The sequence below is a fragment of the Aptenodytes patagonicus genome, chromosome 4, assembly GCF_965638725.1.
Source record: "Aptenodytes patagonicus chromosome 4, bAptPat1.pri.cur, whole genome shotgun sequence".
In the NCBI taxonomy this organism is placed as follows: domain Eukaryota; kingdom Metazoa; phylum Chordata; class Aves; order Sphenisciformes; family Spheniscidae; genus Aptenodytes; species Aptenodytes patagonicus.
Genome location: NC_134952.1, coordinates 34,413,212 through 34,437,117, shown reverse-complemented (window position 1 = coordinate 34,437,117; position 23,906 = coordinate 34,413,212). Strand labels below are relative to the sequence as shown.

Here is a 23,906-nt window from a genome sequence, read left to right as displayed (position 1 = left end):
AAGCATGTCCTTCATCAAAGGCTCCTGAAGAAACTGAAGTATCATAGGGTAAGAGATATGGGCCTCTCAGTAATAACCAGTTAAAAAATAAGAAGCAAATAGTAAGAATATATTGCTCATTTTTGCAATGGAGAGAATTCATCACTAGAGATCCAACGAATCTGTAAGAGCCTGTGATGTTCAACTTACAAATGTTTTGAAAGATACAGGGAGGGGAGGAGATGCCAGAGGTGGCAAAGTTCACTGATAGTACTTAAATTATTCAGGATAGGAGAAATTAAAGATTGCTGTAGGGGTTTGCAACAATGTCTCATGATACTGATGGACAAAATTAATCATTGATAAACGTAAAATAATACGCATAGGGAGGTCTTAACTTATGTATGCAGACATGACTTGGAGTTACAATTGCTATTTCTAAAACAAAAAAATAAAACTCCCACTGTATTCAGCAGAGGACAAAAAAGCAAACAATGTTTGAAAAATTTTAAAAATTGCGTAGAGAACAAAACAGCAAACATCACCGTTCCACTACATAAAACTGTCGTACACTCAAATCTTGAGAAGAGGCCAAAAGTGCAAACAGAATTCAAGAAATAGACCTCTTGTAGGATAATCAGAAGTGTGGAAGAGCTTGTCTGGAATAGCTTCCATAACAGTTGCAACTACATAAAGTTGGGCTCTTCAGCCTGGGAATGAGAGGATGGAGGGAAGGATCTGTAACAGCATGTTGTGGCACAGAGAAAGTAAATGAGGAACGACATTCCCTGTTTACAAAATCGTTCACCGAATGCATGGTGCACCTGCCATTGGTGGCAGTTTCAAAGCAAGCAAGTGGATGTCTACTTTGCTTGTGTTTCATGGCCTAAACTACCTCAATTTGTAGGGTGGTATCTGGGGGTGATGACTGCCTTGTGCACGATCAGAGCCTGTACAGCAGAGTCCTTGTTGGCTGGACTGCAGTGTAGGTACCTTTTTTGTCCAGGCAAACCTCATTTGTTGTTGTTGTTATTTGTGGGCTCTTTTTAGAGTTGAGGACTGCCTCCATCTTCATTTTGTATCATCCCTGCTGTTTTATATCTCCTCTTTTGCTTACTACTGGTTGCTTAACTGGGTGAATGCTGTGTTTCTTCCATTCCTCCTCACCCCAATGCATGAGCTCTGAAGTAGATGGTCCTGGGAGAAGACTTTATCCATGCTTTCTAGCTGTTTTATTTTTGTTTAAAGCAGATTATATCTGGCCTTGAGGGAGAAGACTTGGTTTTATTAATTGTTTGATTGTAAGCATTTTGCTACCAAACTGGCTTATTTTGGTTTTAAGGGTTTCTTAAAACCTATTTTTAAAATAGTGCAATGTATTTGGAATACACATTGTAAACGTGTAATTCTTAGGTGCTGGCATCATTCTGTTTCTGGTGTGATTTCAGTGGAATTATTTCTGCAAAATTTTGAGAATACATGGCTACATCCCATCTCTGAGAGCATTTTAGGAAGTTTCTGTCAATCTAATCTAGAATCTCTGCATTACTAAAAATCAAATTGACTTTGCTGATCCTCTTATTCTTTTTTTCTTTATATTTGTTGCACCCAGTTCTAGTTTTCAGGAAACTGGTGCAAAATTATATTTATTTCAATGCAAAAGTGATAAGGTCTTCTTTAACTGTGTTCGTTTTTTTTTTGTTTGGTTTTTTTTTTTTTTTTTGTTCCCCTTTTCCATTTTCTTGGAGCAACATTTAAGTCAGCTTCTGAACTTCAAACACAAGACTAGTCCCTTTTGATTTTAATGGGGGCGTATTTCTTCAACAGTTATCAGCCTCAAGTCCTGAAAATAACTAGATGTATAAAAGAAAATTGTAAGTCTTGAGTGAAGAGTTGAAGAGAGGATGTAGAGAAGATTAGCCAGTGTGTTGAAGATTTTTTGCAGCAGTGGGCAGGCTGCATAGATCTGTGCTGCTGCTTGCATGAAAAGCATGTGTTCTGGTACAATTCCAACATTATAAAACCCGAAGAGACCATTTTGATAATTTACTACAAGCTATATGATCTTGACCATCAGCATTCCTTGGTTTAACTTGTCTGAACTAGGTATGTTTTTTAGGAAAAACAACTAATTTTAGTTCTAAAATTGTTGTAGTAGGAAACCCACCAAACCTATGGTAGCAAATTGTTAACTGTTCTAGGGAGTTTTATCCCATTGAATATCCACCTTGTTGATTTTTTTTATTGTTCTAGTTTCTCAGTCAGAAATGCCATATAACGTCAGATAAATGCCTATGACACATGCCATATACGAAACATTAATGGTGTACAAGCCACAAGCTTGTTATCTGAGAGTTAATAACGTGTTAGGGACTCGCCTATTGTCAGGAGTCTAGCAGAGAGAGCGCACCCATTTTGTGTCCAATGAGCCAGGGCAGTGGGTGTTAAGTCCTTGATTCCCATTGAAAAGCGACTGAAGGCAAAAATTTCTGGTGTGACCACTGCTGTCAGCCTTAGTAGAGGCATAGGGACAAACGCTGAAACATTTTTTTGAACTGTCAACAGAGATGTGCCTGGGAACCCAAGTGAGGCCCACTGAAGAAAGACACACTGCCACTATCACCTCCTGCTTGTTATTATTTTTTTGATTTAGCTTCCTATGTATCACTGATAATTCTGGAATGGCTTGAATGGACAACATGGAGCTAGAGTTTAGCTGAAGGCCAGGCTTTGCCTTGCTATCACAGGGTTTTGGTAAGGTGAGATAACAGGAAAGAGCCCAAGTGAGAAATTGTCTTTGGAAGTCTTTGCTAACAGATTTTTGGATACAGAGGTACCACAAGAGGGGGGAAAATGAACATTAAGGTCCATCTGGAAATAGGTCGCATAATATAATCATACTTTCTCATACAGTTATACTGTTTTGATAGTCATTTCATATGGTACTGAAAAGAACTTACTTTGTTTGTAATGGACAAACTGTGGATGTTGAGATCTCACCATGGCAGGCTATGTCATAGCCTAATTATTTCTTTTTTTTTCTCTGTCATTTCTTTGTGTAGGTGGAAAACGTTCGGTTACTTGATCGTTTATCTTCAAGAAAAGCTGCACTGGGGACCTTGTATTTAACAGCTACCCATGTCATATTTGTGGAGAATGTTTCTGAAACTCGTAAAGAAACCTGGGTATGAATTTTGGGTTTTTTTCAGTTAGCTGTAAGTGCGTGGCACTTTATTGATGGTAATTTGAAAATAACTTGCAAATAGCTTGCAAAACAATTTAAACATAGTAAATTAGTTCAGATGGATGCTTTTATAACTTCAGAGCATGTGAAATTCCAGGCTGGTAATTTTTGAAAATTTTCAATGGATTCTGGATATCGCAACACAGTAAGAGGAGTAGAAGGATCTTCACCATACAAATACCAGATGTGATTGACCAAGGAACAGCTGCTGTAAACTACAGTGTTGCTCCTATGGTCCAGGAAGAACTGAGGAGAAATGCTTTGAATGTGAATTACTACCTTGACTCAGTCAGCTCTTGCCTCTCTCCCTAACTGCTTGTGCTGGATCAGTGATTTTGTTGTTTTTTTTGTTTTTGGGGTTTTTTTTGCATAATGTGGCATTTTGAGTTATCTATTTTGATGGACCAATAACATATGTTGCATGTGTATATATATAGGTACAGATATAGCTCCGGTAACATACCATTTGAGAGTCTTTTATGTAGCTTAATTATGAATCCTTTGTCCAGTTTTGTACTAATTATTAACTCCATCCTCTTTTGGTCCCACTATTCCCCTCCTGATTCTTAATGTAATGTTTCATCTCATCTGATGCAGTATTTAAAATTATATCAGGACTACCATTCTGCCCATGAGGAGGCCCAACATTTTAGTCTTATCTAACTGATGCTGGTTTATCTTCTCACCGTACAGAGAGATGAAAAGAGCTTCTTTTCTGACAACTGTTAGCTTACACTAAAACAAACAAACAAAAAGCTTTGGATAGCTTGACCAGGCTAATGTTTGAGCAGCTGAAACACTCCAGAAGTGCTTCTTTGTCTCTAGGTGATGTATCAGGTGCTGCTTGACCCTGAAGCTGGAGATAAGAACAAAACTACAAGAAGAGGAGTGTGAGGATTTTCTGAAACAATAGTGGAAGCTACTGTGCCTGCCCTGGCACATCATTATAAATAATTATTTTTCTTCCTAAGGATTTGAATCAGTTGGCGTAACCGTTTTCAATTCCCTCGCAGGTTCTTCACAGCCAAATTTCCTCTATTGAGAAGCAGGCCACCACCGCCACTGGTTGCCCATTGCTGATCCGCTGCAAGAACTTCCAGGTCATCCAGCTGGTCATCCCTCAGGAACGAGACTGCCATGACGTTTACATATCTCTGATACGTCTGGCACGACCAGGTATGAGAAGGAAACTGACACAAAAGTTGATCCTCATCCTGAAGAGGGAGAATACAATGGAAGACATGTAGCTGTGCATCTTTGCGCTTTACAGTTTAAGAAAAAAGGCTTCATTAGAGATGTATTATGAGAGAAAAGGTCTCTGGGCAGACGAACATATTGAAATAATCACTTACGGAGCAACGAAGAAAGCACATTAAAACAAGTAGTTCATTCCATAAAGTATGTCATGAACTTTTGTTGACAATAATACTCTAGGCTATCACTGGCCATAAAATACGTTATAATGCTATTTTATGTGTAACTGTTGTTTACGGGATGCCTTGTTACCTGTGAATTTAGGAAAATACTGTCAAGTCTCTAAATCCAGGGAATTTTCATGTTCCTGCTGTGACAAAAAACTTATGATGTAACTAGTGGTCATGTCAAGGTCTGAATTTTCCCTTTCTGTGCTGTGCATAAATTTCTTAAAATCAGTGAAAGCTTTTGCAGCAAGTAGTTGATTTATCCCATTGGACTGCCTGTGCCTGTTATTACCTAGGTTTTGAATTTCTGAATTCAGATCAGATTTCTTTGGAAACCTTTCCTCTTTTCAATGAAAATCCAAATGTTGCAGCAAAGTCCAACATCTGATCCTCTGCGTTACAGCTGCTCTCCTAAGAACCAGTTGACAAGGCTTCTAGATTGTTTGTTTTAAATGATAACTGTGGAAATACAACACCAACCTCTGTCCTTTACTATTATTTTGACAGTACACAAAGAAAACGTTTACCACAGTCTGTACAAAACTGACAACATTGGCTTTAATTTTTATCTTGCTAGGAGAACACCAATTTTACCTTATTGTGGACTTGGCAGTGTTAGGTTTACGGTTGGACTCAATGATCTTAAGGATCTTTTCCAACCTAAATGATTCTATGATCCTATTCTATGATCTAGTGTGTAGAGGGGGAAAAAATTGCACAGTCAGCCAGCACAGCTACTGAACTTCATAAAGTACCTTCTATAATTAGGACAGTAGTAGTAGTAGTAATATGCAACTGCAGCAGATGTAACTTGATATGCTAGGTGATGCAAGATGAAAGTAATCAGAGAAATTTAAAAACAATGAGACAAATTCAGTCAGTGGTTCTGCTGATGTAAATCTGGATTAATTCCGCAGGCCACGTCTGCAAGTATGTGTTCATGCATGCTGGAAGGAATGCAATTCTGTAATGCCCTTTCCTTGGAGCCAGGAGGAGGTGTGCATACTGCTATGCACTAGAGCAGGACACTTTGATACGGGCATACAGAGTGACGAAGGGAAGAATAGCTATGGACCCTGAATACAAGCTCAGTGGCAGACTGCAATGGACAAGGAGGTTCAAATGAAGAAGATGCAATAAGAGCACCATAGAATTAGCTCTTTGCACAGTTCAGCCGCACAGTAGTTTTCCTTGTCCAGCAAAATACCCGATCTTCATGTGAGGCAAGATAAAATCTTGCTTACTTAAAATTAGAAGGCTCCAATTGCAAGTTGAGCCAAATGTACCCTGACAGTGCTCTGCTGTGTCTTTTTGTCCAGGCACAAAGCTGTACTTTCTTAAGATAATACTCAACATTATAAGGTACCCTTTACTCCATGAGGAGAAAATTTGACTCATTCAGGCTCTATTTTTTGTTCCCTGCCATTCATTCCACCATAGCTGAACCTGAGTGAAGCCCATCTTGTGTACTGGCTTAATATATTCTATGTTACCTGATGTCCTAGTTACACTAGAGGAGCAAATTTGTGTTTGATTTTATTCTTGCCAGCTGTTAATAGCATTTTAATAAGGTCAAGCTGTCAGCTGAATTTGGTCTTTTTGCTTAATTAACCCATGTTGTGAAACAAGCTGACCATAACAGTTATTACAGGTGTAATAGCAGGATTGCAGATGCTTATGGCAAAATAACTGTGAAAGATTAGAGAAGGTCCTAGAAGTGCTGGAGAAGAGCTGATAACTGAGCTTTAAGGCACTGACTATTAATGCTTTAACATTTTTGTTACTACCTATAGATACCATCATGTAATAATACTTGTAACATTGAGTCAGACTTCTGTCATAAATAACCTGGGTATATTTTAATAGATGGACTTTTAAAGGCTTCCCATGTGCCTGTGAACAGCAGGTCCAGTTGGAAAGAAAATCCAGATGCTTCTGACAACAAAGCAGTAAAAACAAGAGCTCAGATTGCTACCACAAGCACTTTATTAAAATGAGCTCAGATGGATTTATGGATTATGCTAAAACTTTATGTTAGCAGCTGAGAAATAAATCAGACTGTCTTCCTAATCTGAGCCATGACAGAAGTTGGAAATCAGAGTACAGAAAGAGTTTGAACTGTCAGACAATGTGCAAATCATTCTTTTCTTTCTCCTTACTCATGACTTTGTTGACTTTCAGTACTTTCCTGACAGAGTTAACATGAGTTTTCTTTCCTTATGTTCATACTTTTGTGTGTGTATATACAATCAATTTAATTGAAATTTATAAAAGCTAAATATAACTTAAATTACACCTTTAAAAGACATAATCAAAATAGAAGTAAAGACTTTCTATTAAAAAAGGTGGAAGCCTTATTATTATTAATATTGTAGTTATTTTTGTTGTTGTTATTTTTATATCTGAAAGTTCCTTACTGTAGTGTTTTAAGACTCTGCTTATTAGGTATCGATTTTTAGGAAAAAAAGTGTAGTATTTTAATTTACTGATCTTGTTAAAATTATGTTGTGAAACACCTGTATCAGTGGGGAACTATGAAATCAGAGAGGACTCAAGTTATGATTTACTTTACTTCAGTTCTAAAGTTAAAGCTTTCTGTTGGTCAGAAGTTTTAAGGAACTTAGAGCAACAGGATGAAACGTGCCCTCATGACATAACAATATCTTAAGTATCAATGAGATACTGCTATATACTGAATAGTTATTCATATCGGTGACAGTTGGCATTTAATGGCAATGGTGTCTGGCTGCCATTGGTCACCAGGATTAAGATACTCATTAGCATAAATACAGATACACTCCTAAAAAAGTTAAAAACTTCAGCACCAGTAAAGTTTATTATATGGTCCTTGACCGAGGGTGACAGGTGGCACAGCTACTTAAACAAGTTCATGGTCGTGATGAAATGATTGATGTAACATATGCTATTTTTATGCTATTACAACATCTGGTTCATTAATACCTTTGCTAATAATTCAAGAACAGAATTTTGCAGTCCACAAAACTAAAATGTCATTAAACCTATCGGAAACTTCCCTATTTAGGGACAAAGGCTTCTGAGTTAGTTCATTTTTGGAAGATTGTGCTGCGTAGTCCATTGTTCACAGCTTTTGTCTTTGCCACAGGACAGATGTTACATTAATAAAGGGACTTCTAAGCTACCTCTGGCCAGCAAATTCTTTTGCAGAACAAATGCTTATTCTGGCACTGACTTTAGTTTTCTTTGGATGAAAGCATATTATCACTGATATTTTCTCTTTGTGCTGGGGGAGGCTTCTACAATTCAGTAGAGAAGAGGTCTAGCAGAACAGTGTATTTTAAGTATCATTACTAATAAGGCACATATATTGCAACATATACAAGTAACAAAGCAGCACAGTACTTTCAAAGTATACTTGAAAATAGTTATAAGCCAGGATATGTACTTTTGTAGCAAAGCATACTATTTTAAAAGAGAAACTACATAAAGGACAATACCCAATTTTGGCTTTGAGGTGTGATGTTAGGTTGAGAAATCTGAAGTGTTTTACTGGTTTTGTTTGTTTGCTTTTTTTTCCCCCCAGTGAAATACGAAGAGCTGTATTGTTTCTCATTCAATCCAAAATTAGATAAAGAAGAACGAGAACAAGGCTGGAAGCTTGTGGACCTCAATGAAGAATACAATCGGATGGGTATTCCAAACAACTATTGGCAGATTAGTGATGTAAACAGAGACTACGGAGTGAGTCGTAGTGATTTTTCTGTTACAGAGGGTGTGAAGGGAATCAGCTGTCTGACTGTGGACTACCGAAGTGCTTAGATGCAGGATCCCTTTGTGCTCAGTGCTGTACACAAATGTAGTAAGGTGCAGTTCTTCCATTCTTTCACATAAAAAGGCACATAGAAAAGATGTGTCTTTGTTTAATATATGTGGAAATTAAGCACAGAAAACTTGTACACAGTAAGTCTTAAACATTAGTACTTGGCTGCCTGGGGAGAAGTTTAAATCATACCTAATGTTATGTGTCTGAATGAGCATTTTCAGGACATGTAGGGTTATATAAAATTACTACACAGTCATTTTAAGAAAAAAAAATACTGGAAATAGTGAATTTGGCAATATTTTTTCCTCACTGGCCATCCTCACAATCCTTTTGAAGCCTCTTTGATTGACTGTTAGTGTTTTTCACAGTCATCTGATGGGTCCTATCTCTTCCTAGCTGCCTACTGTCCTGCCTAGTTCAGTCCTGTACGATTGAAGTCCCTAGAATTTTAATTAATTGTAAGAAATAATAACCAAAGTGTTTTTGAAGGAAGTTTGTCCATGCACTCCATTGGCTCTGTTGCTGGAGGAGCATATCCATGTTAAGGAAGGCGTGTGAAGTTCTCAGGGAAGACTGAATGTGCTGTCAGGGTTTGTTTCCTTTTTGTTAAATCAAGCGGAAAAAATGCTTGACCTCTTTTAAGATAAAGTGTAGGAAAAATGGCGTCATGAATAAAACCCAGTTTACCACAGCAGCATGTGTAACCACAAGCCCTTCCTTTTCTTTCTCCTTCACTACATATCTCTGACTCTCTCAGAACCTAATTTCTTCCTGGGCATCCTAATTGCTTTAGTCATCTCAGAAAGTCCCAGGGAGATACTGGATATCCTTTTGACCCCAGCCTGAATGCCACAGGCAGTATCAGGAAAAGGAAGTTAGACCAGGACCCCATTTGTTGTCCTACTTGTCTCCAGAGGAACTTCTGGGCTTTTTTGCAGGCTCATTGGGTTCCTTTCAGAAGTGGTAGGCATTGTCAGGGCTGCTTGCCTTTTGGTATCCTCATTTCATACGGATTAATTTATTTTCTCCAAGTCCCTATTTTGTCATTTTCTTTTTTTATTATCAGATTTGCTGGAAAATTTGGCCTCTACAGTCCCCTCCCATTATAACAGAGGGGTGTTTGAGAACTTCACCCATTCCCATCCTTACTTCCACATTCTGCTACAGAGGAATCCGCAGTTGTAAATACAACCTTGCTGTACATAATGATGAATCTTTTCTGGTATGAATGTATGTTATACCTGTCTGTTCTCAACAAGGCATGAATTAACATTTGGAAATACAGCCCTTCAACCCTTCTGCTTCAGTTTCGCCATCTGTAAGTTAGAATTAATACTTTCCAGATTCAAAAGACTGTTCTGAGAAGTGTCAGTGATGTGTATACAATAATTATGGAATATTCCCTGAGATTAGAGTTCCTTGGTATTTTGTTTTTGCTGTGGAGATGGCTAATGTTAGTTGTATTTTGTAAAGCAAATAAGCAGAGTTTTCTTTCACAGGTCTGTGACTCCTATCCTACGGAAGTGTATGTACCTAAGTCTGCGACTGCACACATCATAGTGGGGAGCTCTAAATTTCGGAGCCGAAGGCGTTTCCCAGCTCTTTCCTACTACTGCAAGGATAACAATGTAAGTGTGAGTTTGTAGCTTTGAAGTGTTTTGTTATTTTGGCCTTGCTTTCATAATTCTTCTAGTAAGATTTCACAAGAAGAAATCAGTGTTTATTCTAAAAAAAAAAAAAAAGATGATTAGTGTGGTTTGTACATATGGGCACACACTGGAATTATGGTTAGTTTATTAACAGGCATTTACTGCAGTCATTTAAACCCAGCTTCATCATCCAGCTAACAAAAAAATGCGACCCCTGTATCACAAGGAAGTGGAGTAGTACAAGAGGTCCTGAAACATGGGTGGCAGAAGAGTGAAGGCCAGTAGCAGGCAGCTTAGCAGGTGATTGGGAGCAGAACAGAGCAATTTAGGAGCTGGTAGCCACAGTCTGAGAGCAAGTCGAGGAGGAGGAAAAACTATACTTGCAACAATTACAGAATCAGGAGTAGCCTCTGAAGAAAAGATCTGTGAATAGACCCAAAAGGGATGGATGAAAGAGCTACCAAATTTTGGCTGAGCTACCAAATTTTGGCTGAGCAACGTGTCGTGGCTTTGTTGAAGAGACTCTCCTTGTCTGTAAGAGCAAGGAGTGCCACCTTCTCCTCTCCTTGACAGAGGTTCTCAGGGCTGAGTGAGGAACTGCCTCACTTGTCTGTAACCATTTGGAAAAAAACCTGAACCTAGACTATTTGCATTTCTGTTTCTGGCAGCTGAGGTAAAGGAGACCCTTGGACTGAAGGATCCCGTGGACTGAGCGTTTTTACATTTGCGTCCCAGCCCCCTAGGGACCGGCTTAGCTCAGCTGTCATTACCGGTTAGGAGGATGGTGTCCCCTTTGTACTCACAAAGGATCTGTGTATCTAACAGCTCCTTCTGTTTCAGTCCCAGGCTGGCAACTGCATCGAGAGGTCTTCCCTAGTGCTGGGAGACGGCCAGGACTTCCCAAGAGACAGAGCTAATGTGGGATTACAGGGTGTCTGTAGAGTTTGCCACGCAGGGTGGGAGATATTTCCGTAGGATGTCACAAGCAGGAATCATAAGCTACAGTCTCCATAGAAATCTTATCTTTACAGTGGTCCCTGTCATAGGTTTAAGCTTCAGAAGGAAGGAATGAGACATTATTTTGACTCCTTCTTTATCGCTTATTTCATCAGAATTCTGCTTCCATAAAGATCTATGAATTTGACAACAAAACAGGAGGATAGGAAGATTTAAATAGTAAATACAGTCTCTGCACAAATTGCATATTATCTTTAATATTTCATTAGGGCCAAAATTTTCAAAATTAATCACTCTGCATAATAAACTAAGTCCAAATATAGATATCTAGGATTCAAAACACTTGGACATTTCCAAATCTCAGTGAAAGAAAAGGTCTCAGGGATCAGCTAGATTCCAATATATAGTGATCCAGTTTGCATGAGTTTCATGGTTTCAGCCTGAATGTTTTCCCTGTTGTGGTTGGAGTTCAGGTTAAGGTTCAGACCACCAGGATCGGAAGTACTGTGTTTAGTCCCAGATCCTTCATGGTTCAAAGGGCTAGGAAAAGGGTTGGGAATGTTGGAGGAAATACCTCCTTGTGAGTTTGGAGGTTGGCATGAGTTGCCAGCTAACAGAGTAATGGGCAGGAGTGGGGTAAGATTAGTGATGGTAGACATTGAACAGCTACGGTTACAGCAGGTTGGGAAGAGGTCTGCTGCAGGCAGGGGAGATGGGTGCCACTCATTCAGTCTTTCATACCCAGAACTTTCCCATAGCTCTTTGGTACTGACAAATTCAGTGATGATTGGACACCTTACTCTGCGTCTTACAGGATCTGTGTGAATATGATAAAATCAAACTCTGGAACTATCTGTTGAGCTTGTGCAATAGCAAAACATGACCTCATCTCTTGCCCTACTCTTAAACATAGCCCAAGAAATTTTATAGACATATGTGCTCATCCTAAGCAGTTGGCCTGGGTCGGAAGGAGGTGATCTCTTCGTGGATATCGTGGGTAATGAATCCCACTTATGATATGATAATGGTCACTACGTCAGCTTATCTTCCTAGTTTTGCAGTACTGGCAGTGCAGCTATTTCTTAAGCTGGGTCTAAACATGATCTTAACTCCAAGCCTAACAACAGACAAGCCATTCTCTCATACTGGTGCCAGCACCTACCTTAGACCTTTGGGCCCCCAGGATGATATAATGTAGTGGGCTCCAGCCCATACTTTCCTGAATCCTAACCTTCATCCACAACCCTAACTTTAACCTTAATCTTGAGGGCCATATCTGCCTTGTGTATGGTATGCTATGAATGAGAGAGAAATGTCTTCCTTCTATTAAAATGACAGGTTGTGGACATATTCATATGTACCTTTTGCTTCATGCAAAGGAGGTATATTAAATCACGGGAATGCATGCTGATCAACAGGCAAGACTCTAGTTAACTAATAATCTGTTTGCAAAAACTATTAATAAAGTATGATCAGGCTCTCACACAATTCAGGATTTCTGTATTAAAGATCCACATTTTACTGATTAACTACTGATAGTTCAAAGACTTGGTTGAAAATGAGCATGTCCCTTCTCACAGTAATAAATAATCTGTAGGGCAGTCTGCATGGGTCACGGCCTTCAGCAGGCAGATTCTCTTCATGCTTATGTTCAGTACTTAGAAAGTGCATGTATTAGCCCCTTGCCCTCTGCAAATCTAGCTGCCCTCTGCCTAGCAGAAATAAAAACCTCCCTGCTCACCCATTTCACATTCTGTTCCTTCTTTCCCAGTTTCATCTGGAGGTCTGCTCCTGATGGGTCTGTGGAGAAACTCTCTTGCCTTCTTCAATAGCACTGATTAATAAATATACTCCAGGAGTCAGGCTGCCTGACCCACTTCCCATGCAGTAAGGTCTTTCTCCAGAGGCAGTGCTAAAAATACACCACCATCAGTGATCTAGCTGCATATTATGCATTTTTGTTTCCTGGACTCATGGTGTCTCAGGATGTTTAGTAACGCAGGTATTGGCGCAAGTTGGGTGTCATCAGTATCATAACTGGTAAGTGTGAGTGACAGCGCAAAAGGACCCATTCTTTATGTTGTATCAGCGTTCTTGTCATTGCAATGTTGTACTCATCACATCCTCTAGAGACCACCTTTCAGGAGTTAGTCCACTTTAGGGAAATGCTATATTTAAAATAGCTCTAAAACTTGGATTCAAGACTAGATCTGGGCCAATAGGGTTGTATTGTTTTAATATTTCCTTGCCTTTTTAAAATGAATGTGTTTATTAACATGTAATTCATTTTACCATTTTGCCCTTCCCACGTAACTGTACACCTATGCAAACATCCCATGAGCTGGTTCTGTAAATGCCTCTGGATACTAAATAATTTCTGCTTAATAACTATGTTGATTTTTTTGTTTGTTTGTTTTTCTTCAGGCTTCCATATGTAGAAGCAGCCAGCCTTTATCTGGCTTTAGTGCTCGATGCCTTGAGGACGAACAGATGCTCCAGGCCATTAGAAAAGCAAATCCAGGAAGTGATTTCATATACGTTGTTGACACTCGGCCCAAAGTAAGTACATTAAATTTCTTGCACATAGCAAGACTGAATCTGGGCTGAATACATTAGGGAAGATGCACAGCCCAAATGATTGACCATACTTCTGATCTTAGTTGCACCCGTGTAACTCCACAGGTAAATCAGGATTTATTGGGAACCTTAACTAGGAACCTTGCCCACATTTTTATCCCTTGGAGAATTTTTTTCTTTACACTGAGCTTTTCTCTTTTTTGTTCTTAACAAAATGTTAAGATACAGAAAAATAAATAACTTGGAATAGTAGCTGTTTCCACACACAGAGGAGCTATCAGTAACTATATTACTGATGAGGCTAGTGAAAAATAATTCCCATTATAAAATTGTATTTACAGTTGCTTGTAATATTGCAAAATTCTGCCTGCTTATACTAAAATTTTCCATGCAAGATTTCTCTTGAGAGTGGGAAAATTTCAACAACCTGTGCATGAGGCTAAGGAAAGACCATTTACTCAGGTTACAAGAACTGAGGAGGCCTTCTTTGAATATCTCCAGCACTTCTGCATTTTTGACAGAGAATCTGAAATACGGTAAATAGTGATCTCAGACACCGTATGTCTACAATTGACTAAAATCTTTGGCCAAGATAAAGGCTTTAGAAAAATTGCACTGTGCAGAAACTCAGTAACGATCTAGAAGGGGATGAAAGCTGACAAAACTTGTGTCCAAATTTGGCATGCTAGCAAACAGCTCAAGGTGATGAGGACTAGGTAGGCTTCAGTGCCTGGAGGTGGGAGCAGGGTTATATTCTTTCTTACAGTATCAGTAGCTTCCCTGCTGAAGTTACCAAAGCATGTGAAGGAAAAGAAACCAAAGGGGCAAGTCTCCACAAAATCCCAAGTAGCTATAGGATGACCTATACTGGGGGAAAAGGAAAAATGAGAGCAAAGGCTTGAGGAAAAGGAACAAGGAAGCTGTTTCAGCATCCTGAGATCAGGAGACAGAGCCTGAAAGGGCAAGGTGGCTAAAGCTGAGAAACATGAGGAATGGAGCAAAAGGGCAAACCTGGCAGAGCTGGAGCAGAAACAAGGAACTTGTCTGGTTGGCGATTGACTGAAGACCTGGAGGTTGATGAGAAAGTGCTGAGCACTCACGGCTGTAATGGGAGGCAGTATCCAGAAGATCAGGGCCTTGGGATGTGCCATTGCACTTTGTAATTTGGTGACTACTTTGACCTTCAGTTCCCTCTTTTTTATTGGGAAGGTGAGGATGGTACCACCTTACTCGTGGTCCTGAAGAAAAAGAATTGTGATGAGCACTAGGAAAGGATTGGTACGACTGTGTTCAGAGCAGGCTTTGGGTAGGAAGTACAGACCTGGCTGCCTAAGTAATGCTTTTTTAACAGTTTTCTGTATGTGATGATATTTATAGCTTAGCATTTCCTGGCTGATGATATTGGTACTCTTCCCTAATTAAGGAAGTTGCTCATTGATGGGATTTATTACTAAACACTTACTGACTTGGCTATTAATGATGTTTTGCAAGATAATAACAGGAAGGTCCCATCCTGTACGCTTTTCTGGTAAATGACTTTGGTGAGACACCTCCTGTATGCAGGGAAAAAAGCCTGTACGTTAAGTGGAGAGTGTGAAATTGGCTCACTCAGTCATGAACGAGGGCGTATTTCCAGCAACACTGGCTTCTTCAAGAGCTAGTCAGCAGATGAAAACTGTTTGTTTTCATTGAACTTCTCTGGGGAAAAAAAAGTTTTGATGTAAAGAAATTTGTATGCACAGATTCCTATTTATCTCTCTCTGTGCTGCAAGAATGGACTGATTTTCTAAAGCTCCTGTGATCCCAGGTGCCAAATACAGCCTTGTTACAGCTGTTACAGTTAATTTTGCAGCTCCTAATGCATGTATAAATCTAGAGCATGTAGGAAGTGATAGATATCAGTGCAAGCTGTCCCTGGCATTCCTCAGAGAACCTTTAACAAATGTAAAGGTAAGTTATCGACTCTGGTGCAAGGTTTCCCATTGCTCTAGGAAGCTAAAAAACTACCTGCCTCTTCTCTCATCAGAACTGGTTCCTTGCAAAGATGATGAAAATTGATGGGCCAGCATTCCCAAGTGCTCTTCATGTGCTGTCCCTCATTGTGCTTGATAATTTTCAAAACAAAAGCTTTGGCTGCGGAAGAAAGCTTTGTTTCCATTTCATTTAAATATACCAGGATGACCATATGCAGAGCTTTACTTAGGCTATTGTCTTTCTTCATTTTCTCCTTCCTCTATGTGTTTACAGAAGAAGCTAATATAAACTTACTGCTTATGAGTAAACCAAATTAGTTCTATAACTCTTTATAACAAGACAGGACTCGCTTATTCTCCACATTAAAGAAGATGCCAGGAAATCTGGCAAGTGAGGTCTGTTCCCTTTGGAGGTTGTCTCCTCATATTCACTGAGATTAAGTGAGGACAGGCACAATTTAGAGAGCTTTGCAACAACTACTTTAAGAGCAACAGATGGAATTTTGGTAGGTGATGTGGAAAACTTGTTAGTAAATATTGTGGCAGCTGCAAAGTTTGGCAACCGACAATATTTTAAATAAATGAGTGTCAGAAAGCCTTGCAAATTTAACCTTATATTTATTTGCTTTTATAGAGGGGTATTTCAGACTGTCTTAATGAAGGATTTCTGTGACAAAATTGCTCTGTGGCAGAGACTGTTAATAGCATTTATTGTACTGAGGATTAGGTCAGTTAGGGGCTAGACGTTTTTCATTTAGGGTTTCAGGGGTTTGTGGTGGCTTAGGCTCATGCGTACAGATCTTTCTTCCTGAACCTATATGCTGTTGCAGAGAGAGACTGCTTCATTTTGTTTATATTAGAACACTGATGTCTACTTCAAAAGAGAAAGATTAGGCTTCAGCAGATAATTTATATCTTTCTAGCAAGTCACACTGAGGACTCTGTCCTTAAAGGACATGCTGTTCACAGGCCGTATCTTTTTTTTATTGTTCATTGATAGTCAGAACGTCAGTAGACTGCTGGTTGATAGACAAGAATTTTTTTCTGCCTGCAGTTTTTCCTGAATTGCATACTACAAGTTAAAAGAAGTTTTACACGAGACTTGAGTTAATGAAAAATGCTGTTTTTTTGCCCAGGTCCTATCTTAGAGTATGATTCCTTCTGTTGTATCATGAAATTCACGCAATGTTTCAATTCCTAATGGTAGTCCACAAATGTAACTATGTATTCCCATTGCCAAGTTCTGCTCATGGGAATGGATGTGCTAGAAAGTGTGAAGATGGGGAAAAAAATCCCCTATCTTCACATATTAAATTGGACAGAATAAAAGAATTGAAAAGCAGTCTCACCTGTCTGCTTATGTATCTAAAATGAAATTATAATGGCATAAAAAGCTTTTAGTCTTTAGCTGTTTCCTTTGAAAGTTTGAAAGTTAAGAGGTCAAATTTGGTCCATGGAAACATAAAAAAGCTAGACTTGTTCATCTTAGTTGGAGGTAAGTTGGCAGCAGACAATCAGTCCTATTCAATTGCATGCATTTGGCTCCAAATTAAAATTGAATGTCAGGAGTATGTGTGTTTGGGGTGGAAGAGATCTGAAGAGACACATTCTTGTATATCCTGTGATACCATTAGCTGAATACTGAAGTGTATTATTGCAAGCTTCAGAAGTGACCACAGAAGCAGCAAATCAATAGTACTGCCTGCAATATTGGGCAATAAACTGGAAATGGAGTTATCTGCATAACCTCTTGTCCCCTAGGCAATGCCTAAGAGATCCTTTGTTTTGATTTTTCATGAGCATTGCCTCTCACTGCAATGAAGACGAGTCATTTTTTTGTCCAACTGATACCTCGTAAGGTCTCTCCAAAAGCTTTGTTAGTGCCCTCCAGTTTGGACATGCAATATCCATTTTTATTTGGTTCTTAAATCTTTCGTGAGCAGAAGCTCTTGGTTGTGCTTGTAGGCGTGGAGGTTCTGCCACGTGGGCTGCTTTGTTACTCCTGGAGCCTTCATATTTCTTGGGAAGTTCAAAGGCTCCCCAGCCTTACAGCGTGCATTTCATAGAAGACCAGGGACTTCATGCAAAAAAGACAATTTCTTTCTATTGGACAGTGAGATTTTGCTACAGGAAATAAAAAAAAAAAAACCCAACAGGATAATAAAGTAAAAGTACTTAATTCATTTCTATCAGCTCTAGTTTTCAGCCCAGAGATCAACATTTGGCATAATGGACTTGGCAGATAGTTTTCTTACCTACCAAGAATCTCAAAAGGGGGGAAAATAAGCATTGAAAAAACCCCTTCGTTTTACTCTTGGGAAAACTGAACTAAAGAAGCATTTAGTGACTTTCCCATGCCAGGAAGCAAGTAACAGATTCAAAGACAAAACTCCAGTTTCCAGCTGAATGTATTTTTTTGCTGAAGCACAGCAAAATATTTGATAGCGATACATTGCAGATGAAAATATTTGTGGTAATTTTGTCAATTCAGATCTTTTGTGGTCTTAGACAACTAGAGCCAAGATGCTATAAACTTAAGAAAAACCACTCCAACTCTCTCTTCATTATTCCAAGCTTCAAAGAAGTAAGCTGTATCAACTTTTGGGTGATTTGAGCAGTAAAACACAGTAATTTGGGCAACGTTGCAGTGTACATATGCTATGAAACAGTGGCACGGCAGATAAGACACTGCCACCTCCTGGGTATATTCTGCCAGTAAACATAATGCTGATCAAAAATAAAATCAGAACAGGCTTTTAAAAACAAATGAAAACCTTTATGCTCTTGCAGAGGAGCCCTACATAAGCTGTGTGTTTTTGTGTCTAACCTCACTAATGAAGTTTCACTCAAAATGTGTGAAATAGAGGTCAGAGCCTCAACAACCCAGCGCCCTGCAATAGGCAGTAAACAGATCCCCGATTCCTAACCCGTTGTGCTGACACTGTGATAAATGCTTCCTATTTGTGCCTGATTTAAATCACTCTGATTTATTGCAGTAGACCACGAGCTTTGTTTTGAAAAGAATCTGTTTGCTACTGGTTTTCATCCAATTTTCCCTAATTTTTTCAGCTCAACGCAATGGCAAACAGAGCAGCAGGGAAGGGATATGAAAATGAAGACAACTACTCTAACATCAAGTTTCAATTCATAGGCATTGAGAACATCCATGTCATGAGAAACAGTCTGCAGAAAATGCTTGAAGGTAATACTCTTCTTTATTGAAAACTAGAGGAAAGATTTGATCCTTCAGCCACACAAATCAGGATAACTGCTCTGAAGTCAGCAGCAGTGAAAATAGGTATGAAAAGAAACCTTTGCCCGGTGTGCTGCATGCAGCTGCCTGCTGGCTAATGGGACTCATGCAATGGAGCATCATCGCGACTAGTGGTGGTTTCCTCATTGTGCAAACACCTTGTTTCGTGGGTGAAATCCAGATATTGTTTACTTTAGTGAGAAAATTAATTTGACTTCAATACACCTTACTTCTACTATGTCTTCTTTTGCAGTTTACAGTTTGATGGTATAATGAAAAAAATCACTTATAGCTGACTTTGGTACTAGTGGAAAATACAGGAATTTTTTTTTTAAGCTCAGAAAACCTATGGTTTGATTTTTGTATGTGGTCAATAAAGTAGTAATGCGTTTTAGACTGTGAATTTTAATAGAAACTTACTCACGCCCTGTACAGAGCATGCCACGTCAGGTTTATTTATGAAACTCACAGTCAATGGATGTAACCATTCAGCACCTTCATAATCCCATGGAAATTAATAATAATTGCTTTATAAATACTTAACAGTGTATAAATGAGCACATCTGTACTGCCACTTAATATTTGGAGTACATTACTGTTCAGAGGCCTTCTGGGAAAAGGGTAAGAATAAATAAGCCATCCTTGACCCTTAACGGCTCGTTGATATGTAACAAGCAAATAGTAAATAGTGCTCGCTCCACTCCACAGAGTCTCAGTATTTACTTCACGTATATCATCAACAGCTTCTGTCACCTCCTGGATCAGCTTGAACTAGCTATTCTTGACCTGATGCTCTGCCCATGCTCTTTTATTCTTCATCTGTCTCCCATCGTCTGTATGCAAATGTGAATTTTAGATCTAAGAAGGGCTTACTTTTTCCATGACAGGAGAGCTGTGCTCTGTTTTTAAATAAAAGCAGTTTATGAAAACCAGCAGTAAAGTGTGATGCAGGTAAAACAGTCACTCTCTTCATGCCTTATTTTTGCTTAATTCCTTGGTCTAAGGTAAGGGTCTCAGGAAGGAAAACAGAAGGATTTTTAGTTCACTACAAAGTCTTGTTTGGCTAGGAGAGAGGCCAGGTGAATAAACCTGTCCCTTTATTTGTTCAGCTTAAGACCATCAAAGTTAAAATACTAAACAACCAGCCTGGCTGCGTGGGACAGTGCTGTGTATTATTTTTGAGCCAAAAGTTCGTGAGACAGGCCCATGGCCCAAACTGACACATAACAAAGTAATTTCTAATGCATTTAACGCTTCAGGCTGCTTGGGGGCATGACTTCTTAGCATCTATTTTTAAATGAGCCATATGCTCAAAACATCTGCTTTTTACATAGGTTTTATATTTGCTATGTTGAAATCTCCTATTTAGTGACCTGGCTGATAAGATTAGAAATTAGAGAAGTTAAAACCACGATTTCAAGCACTTGAGGCTTTCAAGTACTACTTTTTTTTTTTTTTTTTTTTTTACAATCTTATGACTTCCAGTGTACGAGCAGAGCTTTTCTCACGTAAGGTGCTGCATAGTTTTTCTCTTTTTCCATTTGTATCAGTGTCCATCTGTTTCTCCGGTGGCCTTCAAAATGGTATTTATTACCTGACTTGTGCATACAAAGGGAACCAGAATCAAAAAGGCTGTCAAGGACGATAGTAATGTACATTTAATATGGCTTTAAATTTTTACCAAGGAGTACTTAAACATACCTAGGTGAATCTCTAAGGTAAAACATCACGTTACACTACAAACATTACAAAATACGTCTGCTGCTCGTGATCCGTTGTGAGGTGTTATAAGGTACATAAAAACCTTTGAAAAGACGAATGAGGCTGATGAAGACTGATTTTAGTTTAATGTGTGCTGTATTGTTGCCTGGAAGTGTACAGCATGGAAAAGAGAACATCAAGTCATAATGGGTCTGATGTGTTGCAGGAGTGCAAGGGCGATTTTATTCAACTTACTGGAATTAAGCAGAAGTGAAGGTTGGAGGATCTTTTTCAGATGAGAGACTGCAGATTATTTTCAATATACAATTTTAAATAACTTCCAATGCTGAGGAAATTTGAACAAAAATTGATTATTCACTTTTCCATTGGAAAATGCACTTACATTGGGAATGTGTTAATTTCAATGATGTTTCTTTAGGAAAAAGCTGAAGAAATTAGTTTATACTTATGATAATGTCAACAATTTATTTGAGTAGGTAAAAAAATTTGGTTTCAGCTTTGTGATTTTACTGACTTTAATTCTAGCAATTTTATTTATCTTAACTTTAACATGTTATTTACTCTTGTATAATGTTAATTTTTGGCAAAGTATATCAGTATTATAAAATGATTAAATTTGTAGGATAATGAGAATTTTTTCAGAATATGCAAAAAATATTGAGATTTGACTGTTCTCTGGAAGTAAAATGCATTTCAACATGCTGGAATTTCCTTCCAGAAAAAAAAAAAATTGTTTTACTTTTGTCTCTGCTGCCTCATATTGCTTTAGTATAGTATTGATTTTTTTTTTTTTTTCATTTAAAGAGAGGTATATGTGAAGATCCTTGTGATAATTTTGATCCTGCGCACAACCTCCTTGAAATAATTTTTAATATCAGAAGGAAATGTTGCACAAGGACTTTTCTCAGTAAAGATTCAAAGGCTGACTGAGGCTGCTGTTTGGCATTTGTGATGGCGGGGGTGAGCTTTGCTGTACATCCAGGGGCCAACCAAGACTTGACCGCCGTTTGTTGTGCATTGAGATGATGACCCCACATGCTCCCTGACTGTATTTAAACAGCAAATATGGGCTTCTCCTCCCCTCATACCAGGAGCAGTAGTTGCCGATGTAAGAGCAGCCCTCTGATCCTTGGACTTCAGTACAGATAGAGAGCCTGAGGGTTTGGCCCACAGCATTTACTCCTTCCTCTACCTACGGCCGTCGTGCCAGAAATGGGGGAACTGGTCCAGCATCCCCCTCTGGTACTTTTGCTGGTGGAAGAGGCAGTTTCCACCACGTGTCCTGTTTCTTCCTCCCCTCCTGGGGAAGGAAGCACCGCTGGATTGCTATGAGCTCTGCCCAGGGGCTCTTGATTTTCCTGTGCCCACACAGCGGGTGCAGCAGGTCTTATTTCTCCCAAGGTTTTTGGTACCTTTTCTGCTGAGATGGAAACGCCTTTTCTCCTTAGGATAAGCCTCATAATTGAATTCATAATTGAACTCAGTATTGAGGTCCAGATCGGTAGGCAAAATCATGTGAAATACACAGCGTATGCCTTTAGGACAGTCTGAACTTTGCTCAGTGAAGTGGTTGGTAAATATTGACTCTAATTCGGTAGTGGGAATGAGCAAAGTACTATTTCAGCCTTACCTTGGGCTTTTGTAAACAGAGACAGCAGCTTCAGCCAGAATTCAGCTACTAATTGGTCATGCTTCCATCTGCACAGGAGCATTAATCATGTGAAAAGCTGTTCGCTTTCAGTGCTATCTATGCATTTTTATAAATACCCTTCAAAAATGACTTTTAAAATAACCATCTGGTCGAGGCCCTACGTACAAAGATTGCAAGACTTTGTATGGACACATTAGGCTATTTTGCCTCTGAGTTAAATGGAGTTAAGACAGTCCGATATGTTCAGATGTGATATAAACTCTGACTTAGGCCTGTAAAATTAAATTCCAATTACGTTGAAGGAAACTAAAGTTATGCCACTGGTCATAATGGCCATAATTAACTGAGTCTTTTGGAAGATTTCCAGAGGACAAGAGACCTACTAAGACATTATTAATTCACAGAACATACGTTAACTCAGTAAAAACCATGACATTTTCCACTGTATTCTTTAAATGAGTTTCGCTGATTAATATCTTTTTCCTTAAAAGACAGTATAATTCTACATGCATCAAAAGAAATGTGTAGTCTATTTATGGGGTGAATTTAGTATCTCACTGTTGAAAATAGATTGCACCAAATATTGTTGAGTATTTGTTTGCTGATGGATTGAGGTATCTGAATTAGATTCTGATTGCCCTTTTTTTCTTCTGATGTCACAAACTCTGTAATATTAAAAAATAGACAGTTGGATGCAGCAGGATAGAAACTTAATGTTGTAAAAACTGGGAGATTTTTTTTTCTTTAAACATGGCATAGAGCTTGGAAAGCTTTCAGGAAAATATCTTCCTTGATGAATTATGGCTTTTCCTCACCATCAGAATACTTTCTGACTACAAGTGAAGTTTTAATAAGGGTTCATTCAGGGATGGAGAACTGTTGAGTGAATCGCTTTAACTCAAAGACCATCACCTGCGGTGATGCTGAAGGCTGGGTTTGGTGGGCCTGCTCTTACAGAGCTTCATCAGCAAACGTGGCTGGGAATAGGCAGCTGTGGCACCATTTAGGTGGCTGTCTGCCTGTCCGACAGCAGAAATCGTACGCCTTCTGTTTCCAAGCTCTCATTATTAAGTACACGATCCCCTCTCAGGGGTTTGAAAACTTTGCTCCCAACACAATTTTGGGAAATCTGTGCTGCAAGAAGGATGTATTTGGTAAACTGTTTGCAACAGGTTTTGTAACAGCTTCTCTTTTTAACTTAAATCAACACATCGGTTGAAATTTGACCCAGCCCATTTCTTAAATATATGCTTTTTTTCAATGGTAAAGTCTGACTGTGAAGTAGCCATTCTTTTCAAAAGATGAATGTTTTTTGCAGGGGATTATCTGAAGAGGTAACTCTTAGGTTGAACAGTCAGTGAAAGCTTAAGGGACTATAATTACTGTACGTTTAAGATGTAGCTTATTTTGCAGTTTGTGAGCTGAAATCACCTTCAATGAGTGACTTTCTGTGGGGCCTAGAAAATTCTGGCTGGCTGAAGCATATCAAAGCCATTATGGATGCTGGCATTTTTATTGCAAAGGTAAAGTGTGTAAAATGAGAAAACTTGGACTAACCAGATACAGAAAGTGAGGACCAAATTCTCTGCTTGTGGGTAACTTCTGTTATCTTCAGTGATGTTCTATCTAAAAAAACCCATCTTGCAATGCTTCATATATGAGGAGAGACGATTCTTAG

General features: G+C 38.9%; 1 protein-coding gene across 3 annotated transcripts in view; it reads left to right on the top strand.

The window, feature by feature from the left end:
- MTMR7 (myotubularin related protein 7) overlaps nt 1-23,906 on the top strand; it is a 50,635-nt gene that overhangs the window by 14,894 nt on the left and 11,835 nt on the right. For 2 of the 3 annotated variants that reach the window (XM_076336319.1, XM_076336320.1), the window contains 7 exons: nt 3,042-3,164; nt 4,237-4,399; nt 8,207-8,364; nt 9,946-10,074; nt 13,477-13,611; nt 18,672-18,804; nt 23,642-23,751. In XM_076336319.1, coding sequence (XP_076192434.1) covers nt 3,042-3,164; nt 4,237-4,399; nt 8,207-8,364; nt 9,946-10,074; nt 13,477-13,611; nt 18,672-18,804; nt 23,642-23,751 — 951 coding nt within the window. Of the gene's footprint in view, nt 1-3,041; nt 3,165-4,236; nt 4,400-4,428; nt 4,622-8,206; nt 8,365-9,945; nt 10,075-13,476; nt 13,612-18,671; nt 18,805-23,641; nt 23,752-23,906 lie in introns of those variants that run through there. The other variant, XM_076336321.1, reaches the window with a different exon arrangement.